Source organism: Crassostrea angulata, chromosome 2 (genome assembly GCF_025612915.1).
Source record: "Crassostrea angulata isolate pt1a10 chromosome 2, ASM2561291v2, whole genome shotgun sequence".
Taxonomy (NCBI): Eukaryota; Metazoa; Mollusca; class Bivalvia; order Ostreida; family Ostreidae; genus Magallana; species Magallana angulata.
In genome coordinates, this window is record NC_069112.1 from 62,757,209 (window position 1) to 62,769,321 (window position 12,113).

The following is a 12,113-nucleotide window of genomic DNA, read 5'->3' on the forward strand; positions in this document are numbered from 1 at the left end:
TTGCTGGATGCCTCATATAGACACAACAGTGTTCGGCCGAAGCCGATCAGAAAAACTCAAGGCCAGTTAATTAAAATTAGTTTGTGAAAGAAAAATTTAAAAAGATTGTTGAGAAAATTTTTAATGAGTATAACTTGAGTGATTTCTAAGCAAATGAGTATGCATACCTAACATGGTAAATTTTTGTTTACATAAGCATAAGGAAAAACATTTTGGAAATATTCTATGAAGAAATTTTAAGAATATTTGATTCAATCTGTACAGTTAATGTACAGTGATTTTATAATGCACACTTTCTTTTTTCCGCTAGTATATTTCTGCATGAATTGAACAAATGAAATTCTAGTTACAGAGTTCCGAAGACACACCTCCTCTGCCTACAGTGTATTGTATCCAAAAAAACTCTGTCTCCTATATGAATTGGTACAAATACCAAGTACTCGACTAAAATCTTTTAGTTTTGTATTGAACATAAATGTATTAAGGTATTCGATTTAAAACAACCATTTTGTACCTTATAAACGAAAGGTCCTATATTCTTAATAATGAAATCATTTTGAATATGTTATCATACAAAAATTACCCAATAAAGGAATTTTCAAAATTTTGATTGAGGTCGAACTAATTGCACCTTGAATTTTGCATTGAAGTCTATGGGAAACGTATCTTTTATTAAAATATTGTAAAAAGTATCTTTAAATTCGTAAAATTAACTTGGTTAATACATGCATAAACTATCTCTTTATCAAAATATGGAATAAAATGAATCAAATACCGCATGTATTTTGACGTATTTAATTTTTTTTCATAGAGAGGAGATCATTCTACAAATTTAAGGTGCAAAATGAGCGACTACTTTTATGTTGTCAGTCATGTGAATTTGGTTTTTTCGATCCTGTTATTTAGCAATTCCTATTTAACTAGTTCTAAATGAATCAAAATTGGTCAATATCCCTTCATTATACATTGAATACCTTAAAACGGCTACATAATTGTGATATAAATATAATGTAATGGTATAAAACTAATTAGACTACCTCTAATACAGTGGACTTTCTTACTGGAGAGCGTCACACACAGATCGTCAGTAGAGCATGACAGGCATTCATCTGGAACGTGGTCAGTCTACAAGAAATAAGGATGGATGAGTTTTGGGGATAAGGGGATTTGAGATAAGAGAGGGGCTTTGTTCAGATAATCAGGTACGCTAAATCTATCGAAAAGATGTGCGAGCGCTCTCGAACTCTTGCTCTTCTGGCTCCTTCTTCTTCTGAAAATGACAGTTTCATATATATTCCCATAGTAAATGTACCTCTACTTTGAGATGGTCCCTAAAAAGAACCAGGCGGTCGATTTTCTTGAAACTTCGTAAATAAACTAGAATTGGTTTAAATGACATATGGTTAAAAAATAATAAAGTTTTGCTATCGTAGTTTTTCCGCAAAAAAAACCCAAATCGGCATTCTTAAATGGTTTTTTAAATGTACATTACACCACTGAACGTGTCTTGTGTAAAGAAGTTCGCTAAGTGCATGCGTTCCCCTTCTTGAGTCCGCCATTGTATTGTGTGTTCTTTAATCAGCATATGAAACATTAATAATTTGTAATATTAAAAATATCGGAATCGACTAGTCAAAGCATATAAACCTACATTATGGTAATGGCACGAACTAGAAATTGTAAAATTACAGTAATTCCCATTTCCTAAACTAGATCTTAGACATAAATATAAGGGATAAAGCCAACCTTTTTCCGCTTAATTGAGCAAATAATGTATAAAACTCAGGTTTGTTTAATGTGTAAAAGATACTTTGAATAGAAGAGTCAAAGAGAGAGAGAGAGAGAGAGAGAGAGAGAGAGAGAATTGATTGCATGTAGCTGTTCGTGTTCAATTCTAACATACTCAGATTTTGATTCCGTTTCCTTAATGACCGACACGAGTTCACACAGTAGTTCCAGTTTCTGATAGTTGACTCCCCGACACAGCTTGGGTCTGTGTCTACATTCCCGGACACACTGCTGTTGTCCAATCATCCCCACTACTCGAACAACGGGACCACGATACCTCTCACCATGAACAACGGCAGCTGGCGCTCTTTCGTATAATGATACCAAACAAAACAATACTGTTGTAAATGTCACGACATTCAAAGATTTACTAACCAGAGAGCCAACCATTCCTTGCGCGTTCTAAAAAAAGAAAACAGTTTTAAAAAACTGTTTTCTTTGCTTTACTGACGATTTAGTAAATGCCCACAGCGTATTATCGTATAACTGGTAACTGATATTGATTTCTTTCTTCGTGGCTTTTGCGCAATAAATTTTATATATATATAAGGAAGTGTTCGTTAATACATTGCAATTGTCGTTAAACGGTTCGGAATATTAGATCAGGAAGCACACGACCTGAAATTCTATATATATTCTCTATATTCTCGCATATCTACCTGCTTAAAATTTACAAACAAAGTACTAGTAAGCCTTACAGTTTCCAATCAGGTAAAATATATTTTTTTTACTGAAGACCAAGTACCGAAAAAAATAACTCTAAATACATACATGCATGTAATTTTTTAATTCAATTTAATTGATTGTTAAAAGCTGAATGGAAGTCAAAAGCTTTTCAGGGAAAAAAGTAATTCAATAGCCAATGCTCTATAGGAAATAAAAACCCCCGTAAGGATATGAGGCGCAGTGGAAGTAAGGAGATGTTGTACAAGAAGGCCCTGGGTTCTCGTCTTGGGCGTTTTGAATATTTTTCATTTTATTTTTTAGATCAAAAACCGTTTTTAATACCTTTTCCTGTCTTAGAATCATTGAAATTTGCGACAGAATATACATTATTTACTTATCTATTGTACATGTTCATGTATAATCGATTTCACTTGTTAAAATCGCTGCGTTGTGTGTCTAGACATACTTGTATTTCTTTGCATATATCTAATCAAAATCTATTCTCTGTTAAACTTCAGAAAAACTCTGGAACTAACACAGGATATACAAGATATACACAACAAGTGTATTTTTGTCCAGACGCACAGCTTTTTTGATATAAATACTTTGAATATACATTTATTTGTCCTTTGATCACAGCTAATTAAATTGTCATAAAGTTAATACATTTTGTTGGTAAATTAAGCACAATATTAAATAAAGTTTTTTTTTAAAAAATGGTTAAAGGTGGCTTAAAGAAGTTTGGACATTAAGGACCAATAAGGTGTCTTAAAGATAGTCTTTAAGCTACCTTTATTAACTATTAAGCTATCTTTACGCTTTCATTAAGCCCCCTTTAGCAGCACATACAGCTTTAAGGTGGTTTAAGATAGTTTTTAAGCTATCTTTAAGGAGAACTTAAAGATAGCCAAAATCCTGTGAAAGTATTTGCTTTATAAAAACACAACAGTCAAAATTTCTTTTAAATGTTTTCCAGCTTTTAACACAATTGTTTCGTTTATAGTCTGTCCCAAGATTTTTTGGATGCAGATTTTGCACGATTACTCGATATTTATACATATCACTGAGTTAAAAAGATATCCATTCAATAATATGAAAAATTTCCAAGACATCTGCTATATTCATAGTTTTTCAAAGTCTAACAGTTAACCTACACAGCCAAAAATTCGATCCTTACGGGAATTTAACATTGGAGAAAATGGCTACCACTTCGGCAGGGGCCTGTCATTATTCACATAAGTTCGTGTCTATACGTAATTTTACGTTTGTGACGTATGTAACGTCGCGCACGTTGATCGCGTTCACGCTTACGTTCGGAAAGTTTCTGTACTTGCCGTTTAATTTAACACATCTGCTCCGAGAATAACCAAAAATATAGGCCTAATATAGTCTGCTTTTGACTTTAAAAAAAAGCCTTAAAAACAAGAAGAAGAAGAAGAAAAAAGATGCCTATGATTAAGGGTGGGAAGACAGTCAAGTGTATGGAGGTAAAATTTTTTCTTGCAACTCGAGTTTTTCCGATTTTATTGCAAAAAGGACTTCATTGTTTCTATTTATTCTACAGTATACACGTTAATGATATCAACGTAGCGTAATTTGAAACCGTTTAACGGTAAAATCTTCCATCCAAATGTTTTATTTCTCCATTATTTCTTTGAGATTAATACAGTATTTTGAAAACACATAGGCCTACCTTGAAATCATCGTTGAAACTATTCCTTATCCTCAGAAGAACAACACAATTATCATATTTTAAACGTCCATAGCAATCCAAAAGCAAGACCATATATCACCACCTGGACATAACACTGCAAGATTTGAATTTCAAGTTACATCCTCAACGTTTTTTTTGCTGTCTGCTTTGTATGATGTCACGAAAATTTGACCATGACCTTTGTATAAATACCAACAGGTACCATGTCATTTTAGACCCCAATTAATTAAATCCGTATACATAAAGAATACAGTGAAGTCATTTTTGTAAATCTGATATATCATGAGCCATTCACAACTTTCAATAACATGGAAATATTTTGGATTTCTTAAAAAAGGTGTATTGGGGTGTAAAATACAAGTTGTGAATGGACAAAGTTATATTCATATTACATGCATTGTTCTTGAAAATCACTTCAAATGTTTTAACAATATGAGCTATTCACAACTTATAATGATCAAAATTATGCTACATTAAGTTGTGAATGGACAAACAATTTAAATGCACAGGCGCCTGAGGTTTTTTTTTTTTTTTTTTTTTTACATTTTTATAATAAAATAATTCCATGTACTTGTCCATGTTCTATAATTAATATAATTACATGTATTATGTACATGGAATTTTTTTGTTTAATATAGTACCAGTACACGGACTTATTTTCTTGTAAAAAATATTCAAAAAAAAATATCAGGTACCTGTGTATAAATGCTATATATACATCTTGATCTTGATATATATAAGATAATTACATTAATGTGCAAAAAGCATTCTTTAATCAGATCAGTTAATTTGCATAAACAAACTGCAAGGGAAATAACAGCTTTAAAATTTTATTTCAATGAAGGGTTTGAAATTTAAAAAGATATTAAAAATGAGCAATCATTGAATAATATTCATCATAAATCAAAATTTTCACATATTAGAAAAATTGCAAGTGCCAACATCTGTTTTCCATGAAAAATACTTTAAAATAGTAAAGGGAAAAAAAGAAAAACTGATATTCTTTGGTTTTTGAGTGTATATTCAGGTGTACTATCATATAGAGAGTCAGACTGAATATATTTTCAACAAACATAAGATACTTGTCCTGCAAAATTTAATTTGTAATGAATAGAATAAACTGGAATACTATAAACAGTTATACACCATGGAGCATTTTTCTCAAAATGAACAATGCAATTTGACATATTTTAAAATAAATTTAAAATAAAGATACCCCTCCCCCCACACATTTTTGGGGACAGTTTAAAAAAAAGTAAGCTTAACCTATAGAACAAAATTTTAAAAAGGTTAAATTGGCAAGGATTTTTATTTTCACTTTCAAGGTCTGGGGTGCCAACCAAGTTCCTAGTATCACTGTGAACTTTTAAACATAGCTGTTTATTACTTACCGGTATATCTATGTTTGAAAAAGGCAAATTGATCCGATTCAGATATATGAAGATAACAGTGTGTTTAATGTTAAAATCATGCAATCTTAAAGCGTGTGCAGTAATGAATTTGACATCATTAAAATGCTCAATAGAATTCGATGTTTTTTGCTTTTCTGTAGGTTAATTTTATACATGATTAGGTATTGAATCAAATGAATACAGTGGCGTCGGAAGCAAATTGAAAGTGGGGGGGGGGGGGCTAGACGTGGGTCCAATTTTCAATATCACTTTTGATATTTTATTTGATATTTAAATTTATGAACAATTATGCTTGCTGCGAGAAGAAGTGGGGGTGGGGGGGGGGGGGTTGGCCCCTCCCTGAATGGGGGAGGGAGTGGCCCCTCCCTGATGCTATATGCCTAATGGTTAGGACTAACTTTGCAAAAGCCCCCAGCCCCCTAGTGTTCTAGTGTTCTTAATCTAAAACATGCATGTTCTTTTCTACAGCCTACAGATCTCTTAAAGAAGATATTTGAGCATTTTACCATGGAATGCAAGCAGGGGAGGGTGAAGAATATCAAAAACCCTTTGAAAAGACTCTCACTCGCAACTGGTAAAAATAAGTCTTTGTAAATAGAAAACTCATTAAATTCCTTTCAAAAATCGATATCCTTTTTGATACTTTGGATGCATTTTTTTCCTAAAACAAATGATGAAAATTAAATTCAACATTGGCACAAAGCACCATGGATGACAACTTACATTCACAGATAGCAAGCCAGTAGGTTCTCTGAGTGACTTAGCTTAGAGACCTAAATTTATAAAATTGTTAGCATGAATTTGTATTAATCCATGCAACACAAATGTTTTGTTTACATGGTACATGTACTAGTAAATACATATTTAATAAAATCTGTTTTTACATCTATAGGAATATCTGAGAATACTCTAAAGAGAAGAGTTATGCAAGACCCAGTTGATATGGTGGTGGAGGATTTGCAAGTCCCTGCTCCAAAGAAGAAACCTGGACCCGATAGGAAGCTGGATGACTTCGATGCAGACCTGGTGAAGAGGACCATCCATGACATGCAGTTGAAGGGCCAGTACGTTTCATTGCGCCAACTGTCGGATGTTCTGGTAGAAAAGGGAGTCAGGCTCTTCAAGTCTTCATTGGGGAGACTCGTGAAGGATCTTGGGTTCAGGTAAGCACATTAAGACAAATTACTTTGTCATGACGTAAAACTGAAGAGTCATATGCACTGTAGATCTGAAAAAATAAAAATTACAGGTAGACTTTACTAAAGCATATCATGGCCAATTAAACATGCCTCACAGGTCATGACGGTCCTGGAATACCATAGCCCATAGATGGACCTGTCAATGAGTGTCATGGTTGCATTTAAAGCTTCATTATTGGTGTCTACATCCTAACATGGCAAATTGACAATATATCTTGTACTTAAGATGATGTTAAAAATGTAAAATTTTAACAAATTATGATGGACAAAGACCAATGACAATAAAACATTCAAACCAAAATAAAATTATGTGATGAAAAATGATAGGTGCATAACAACATGATATCCATTTTTTCAGGTTCTACAAAGCAGGTTCCAACCAACGCTACATTGGAGATCGGAATGACATCGTAAGTATGCGACATACTTACCTGAGGTCCATTAGGAAGTTTAGAGAGGAGGGTCGTCCTATTGTGTATTTGGATGAGACTTGGTTGAACACCAATCATGTAGCAAGGGGAGATTGGGTGGACTGTCCTAGGACATCTACCTCTGCCTTTGAGTCACATCGTGGAGGTCATGGGCGTTTTGTCCCATCTGGGAAAGGCTCTCGTCTGATAATTGTGGATGCAGGTTCTTCGGCTGTGGGCATGATCCCGGGATCTGCTCTCATTTTCGAGTCGAAAACAGGCAACCAGGATTATCATGATGAGATGTACTCGGAAAACTTTACGAAGTGGTTCACTGAGCAGTTGCTCCCTAACCTACCGGCTAATTCAGTCATAGTGATGGATAATGCTTCCTATCACAGTCATCTGGATCCTGAGTCTAAGTGTCCGACTTCGTCGACACCGAAGGCCGAGATCCAGTCTTGGCTTGATAGAAAGGGTATCCATTACGCCCCGGGAATGATCAAGGCTGAATTGATCACATTGGTGAAGCAACATAAGCCTCGTCCTAAATATGTTATAGACGATTTGGCTTCAAAGGCAGGTCACACAGTTTTGCGTCTACCTCCCTATCACTGTGAGCTTAATCCTATTGAGTTGGTCTGGGCTGAATTAAAAAGTTTCGTCGCCAGGAGCAATTCCACATTTAAGAAAGATAAAGTGAAGGAACTCTTTAATCAGGCTAGATCAACTTATGGGGTTGAGAAGTGGCGTAAGGTAGAGAGTCACGTGATAAGAGAGGTCGAAGAAAAACTGTGGAAACTCGACGGAGTCCAGGATGAGGAGGTTGCTCCTGTGGTCATAGACTTGACGGACTCGGAAGACAGTGACAGTGACATGGACACAGATTCTGGTGATGACGAAAATGACTCTGACGAATCCATGGGCTTCGTTGAGGAGTCTGACAATGAAGTCACTTGTTGCATATGTGGTGATTACAATGCTCCTGGAAAGTCTCGAAAGATTGTTTGGGTTGAGTGTGAGGTGTGTAAGAGGTGGAGTCACCGCATATGTACCAAGCCCTCTCTAAAGTCAGGTAAGTGTGTCCAATGTTGGAACGCTTTGTATGGACTGAATCCAGCTCCTTCATGAGCCTTCCCATGGTCTCTGGAGAACTGCTCCCTTTTAAAGGTAAAAGAAAGAAAATTAATCACTGATTTACACCTAATTTCATAATTAATTTTCAATTTTCAAAAGTGGCGTACCAGTATTCTTTACATGTAGTCCCACATAATTTGGGGGAAAACATATTTGAAAACATCTAAAAGAATATTTTACGTACCGGTAATGTAGCTTATCTTTTGTTATTCTGACAGAAACACAACATTCCAAATATTTTAAAATGTTGTGTCTTTAAGGTCAGACGCGACCTACCTTCAATTATTTTGTAAAAACAATTTCTCATATCCGCAGTTTTCGTGGATTGCCTAAATTTTACAGGTTCATGGGGACATAATTTCGTGTATTCTCTTAAACCTACGAAGGAAATATGACTTTATTACCCTTATATATTCATTCGTGGAAGATGTTGATTCGTGGATGAGAGGTACCCACGAATTCAACGAAAATTGAGCCACCACGAAATCTAATGATTCCACAGTATACAATGTATGTATTATTTATTAACGAACTGGTAATTTAAACTTTTTTGGAAATTTTGTATCAGTGATTAGTTTCATTTCTTTATTTATGGGACTGCTATTTATAACTAAGCATCTTTAATTAGTTTTTTTTTTACAGGTAAATATGATAATTGACAAGTATATTTTACCTCTCTTTGAACAATGAGGATTAAATAATATACTGAATACTGTTTGAAATAATTTTTAAAAACTTTAATCCTTCTCTTCAACAAATATTCATTCTTCAAGTTTGTCTCGACTTTCATAATATTTAAAACAGTAAAGTTGTCCATCCAGCACCCAGAGTACTAGTATTGCTCACATAAATAAATATTTTGTATACTTTTTGGTACGAGACAAAATATCATTTGATAAATCATAATTGATGCATCTGAGACCTATTAATATATTTGAATTTTCAAAGGGGTATGGGCCCCTACCTTCTAGATCTGTCTTGTAGCATGATGACTACAAATGAATGATGAATTCAATGTGCTAATAATGCATGCTTGTTTAGGGTGATCAAACATAATACAACTCCCAAATTAATCTACAAATGATTTCTACTTGTACAAATGATCTTTTCCATCCATTGTTAATCTTTTTCATTGATTTCAATGACTATATATATTTGAAGATGGTAAGTTATAAAAGCAGTCCCAATACTGAACTAGTATACCTGACTTTTGAGAAGTGAAACTTCAACTATTCTTCTTCTGCATGTTATGAATGGCTTCGTCAGCAGATCTTCATCTATAGTATCAATCTTCCTATAGCGATCAGCTCTCTCTTTGTAACAGGGACTTCCATTATAATACCTGTATATATGTTATTCAAGTTCAATCACAATTATGTATTACCAGTAGCTTCCTCCCCACACGTTTTGTAAATTTTGTGATTAATATGAATTTGTAAATTAAATTGATTTAATTACATGTAATGACTGTGATGTTGCATATCTGTGATTTGTTGCTTACTTTACAAATACAAGTAACCTCTTTTTGCTTCTTTGTTGTTGAATTTGAAATTGTAAATTTCAATTATAATTATTACATGTAATGGCTGTGATATTTCATATCTGTGATTTGGTTGCTTACTTTATAAACAAAAGTAACCTCATTTTGCTGCTTTATTGTTGATGAATTTGAAATTGTAAATTTCAATTATATTTATCACATGTAATGGCTGTGATATTTCATATCTGTGATTGTTTGCTTACTTTAAAAATACAAGTAACCTCATTTTGCTGCTTTAATTGTTGTTGAATTTGTAAATATCAATTATATTTATCACATGTAATGACTGTGATATCGCATATCTGTGATTGGTTGCTTATTTTATAAAAACAAGTAACCTCATTTTGCTGCTTTAATTGTTGTTGAATTTGCAATTATAAATTTCAATTATAATAATTACATGTAATGACTGTGATATTGCACATCTTTGATTAGTTGCTTAGTTTACAAATACAAGTAACATCATTCTGCCGCTTTGTTGTTGAATTTGAAATTGAAAATTTCCATTATTAATATCACATGTAAAGACTGTGATGCTGCACATCTGTGATAATATAATATCAAACATCTAATTTTAACTTCACATCTATCATTATAAAATATATTGTTAATGATTATCTTTCATGTTATAATGAAAACAAAAGGTTTGATCATGAATGACCTCTGTACAAAATAAACATTATAAAATTATAATAACATTTCTCCTTGTTGTTTTTTTTTTAAAAACTATGTTTAATACTATAATGTAGATGCTGAATGGGATTAATATGGATATTAGCTGTAAATTGCAAGTTGCTAAAAATTTTAATAACAATTTCTGCTTTGTATACAGGTACTTGTAGTTCAGCAATATTTTGTCCTATTGATGACTTCTTGAACTAATTTCAATTGATGAATATTCTTGCTGTTCAAAATTTTAAAACAGCTGGCATATTAATATTGATTTAAATTGTTCAGCTTGCTCGAATTAGATGACCTCTGATGTTTGTAATTGGATCTTGCATAAGGCCAAAGTAAAATTATTGTTTGTTTGGAATTGCCTTACACCTCATTGAAATTCCCCTCCCCCATGATGAAATTTTATTTGCGAAAAAGAAGTTTTTATATGGAGATTTTTCTTTTCATCAAAATTTGATAAGATAAATTTCAAATTTGAAAAAAAAATCCCCATCCCCTCTCTCCTGGGTCTAGAAACCTCCATGCGGCAATTCTAAACAAACTTTTTTAAGAATGGCATAAGAAAATATATAATTCTATAACATATTAAAAGAAACTATTTCATTAATGAAATTATATTATCATTTAAAGCCATAAATGGAACAGGAAACAAAATACTGCAGATATCAGATAATTCTTTGGCTTATGGTTGGTAATTTACATGAAACGAATTATCATACATATCTTGGCCTGGTTATTATAACCATTAATAACAGTATAAAATTAAAATAAATAAATACAATTCTATTTTTAAATTTCAAAAGTAAGGTAAACTACATGTTTAGAAATTGAACTAATTAATCAATAAACAATTAAAATTTTAAGCTGTGGGTTAGAGAAAAGCAATGAACAAAATTTCAAGAAGAATGCTCTTTTATAATGCTGATTCTTTGAATGTTTTTCCACCCCTACTTTCATTCACATGATATAATCATTGGCCCACAGATTTACAAGTGTGCCAATGTCAAATTAACAGTAGGTTATTGTCAAGTTTGTGAGGATTTCAATCTATTCCTGTTTAATATATTAAGTGATTGATTTAACGGTATGTGTTCAACAAAAACTCACAGGGGTACCCTACTTTCGCTTTCGCACTGCAGATTCATTTATAAACAAGTTACAACTGAAGTATTATGATTGCTCTTATTATCAAACCATTTACGATACATAGAACAAAATATTAACATACCTTTGTAAAAAGCTTTCCAGTTGCGCTGTCATTGAAACGTTCACAGTCCCAACAGTCACTCATCATGCTTAAAATGTCAGCGCATCGTAACTTATACGTATCGATATATAGGTCATCATTATAGTTGTACTGCATCACACTCGGATTTATGTTTTCCTGACTTAGAATTTACAAAAGGATAACTAACAGTCTCGCTAAAAAGCTAAATTATCATTTATATTTGCACAGATTAAATAAAACATTATGTTTTATTTTTTTTTCGATTTATTTTAAGGCGCATGAAAAATAATAACTACTCCCTCGTACCTTTGGCAGCAATGGCCGAAATTAACATTGTAAAG

The 12,113-nt window shown here is 32.9% G+C and overlaps 1 protein-coding gene and 1 long non-coding RNA gene across 2 annotated transcripts; one reads left to right on the forward strand and one right to left on the reverse strand.

Annotated features, from left to right (window-relative positions):
• The first annotated feature begins 6,393 nt into the window (after positions 1-6,393).
• LOC128172647 (uncharacterized) lies at positions 6,394-8,320 on the forward strand. The gene is made up of 2 exons (XM_052838423.1): positions 6,394-6,743; positions 7,138-8,320. The coding sequence occupies exons 1-2, from the start codon at positions 6,394-6,396 to the stop codon at positions 8,318-8,320; spliced, it is 1,533 nt and encodes a 510-aa protein (XP_052694383.1).
• LOC128172826 (uncharacterized) lies at positions 8,213-11,893 on the reverse strand. The gene is made up of 3 exons (XR_008242334.1): positions 11,773-11,893; positions 9,530-9,668; positions 8,213-8,350 (listed from the first exon to the last, which is right to left on the reverse strand). It is a non-coding gene; the product is annotated as an uncharacterized LOC128172826 (long non-coding RNA).
• Positions 11,894-12,113: the final 220 nt, after the last annotated feature.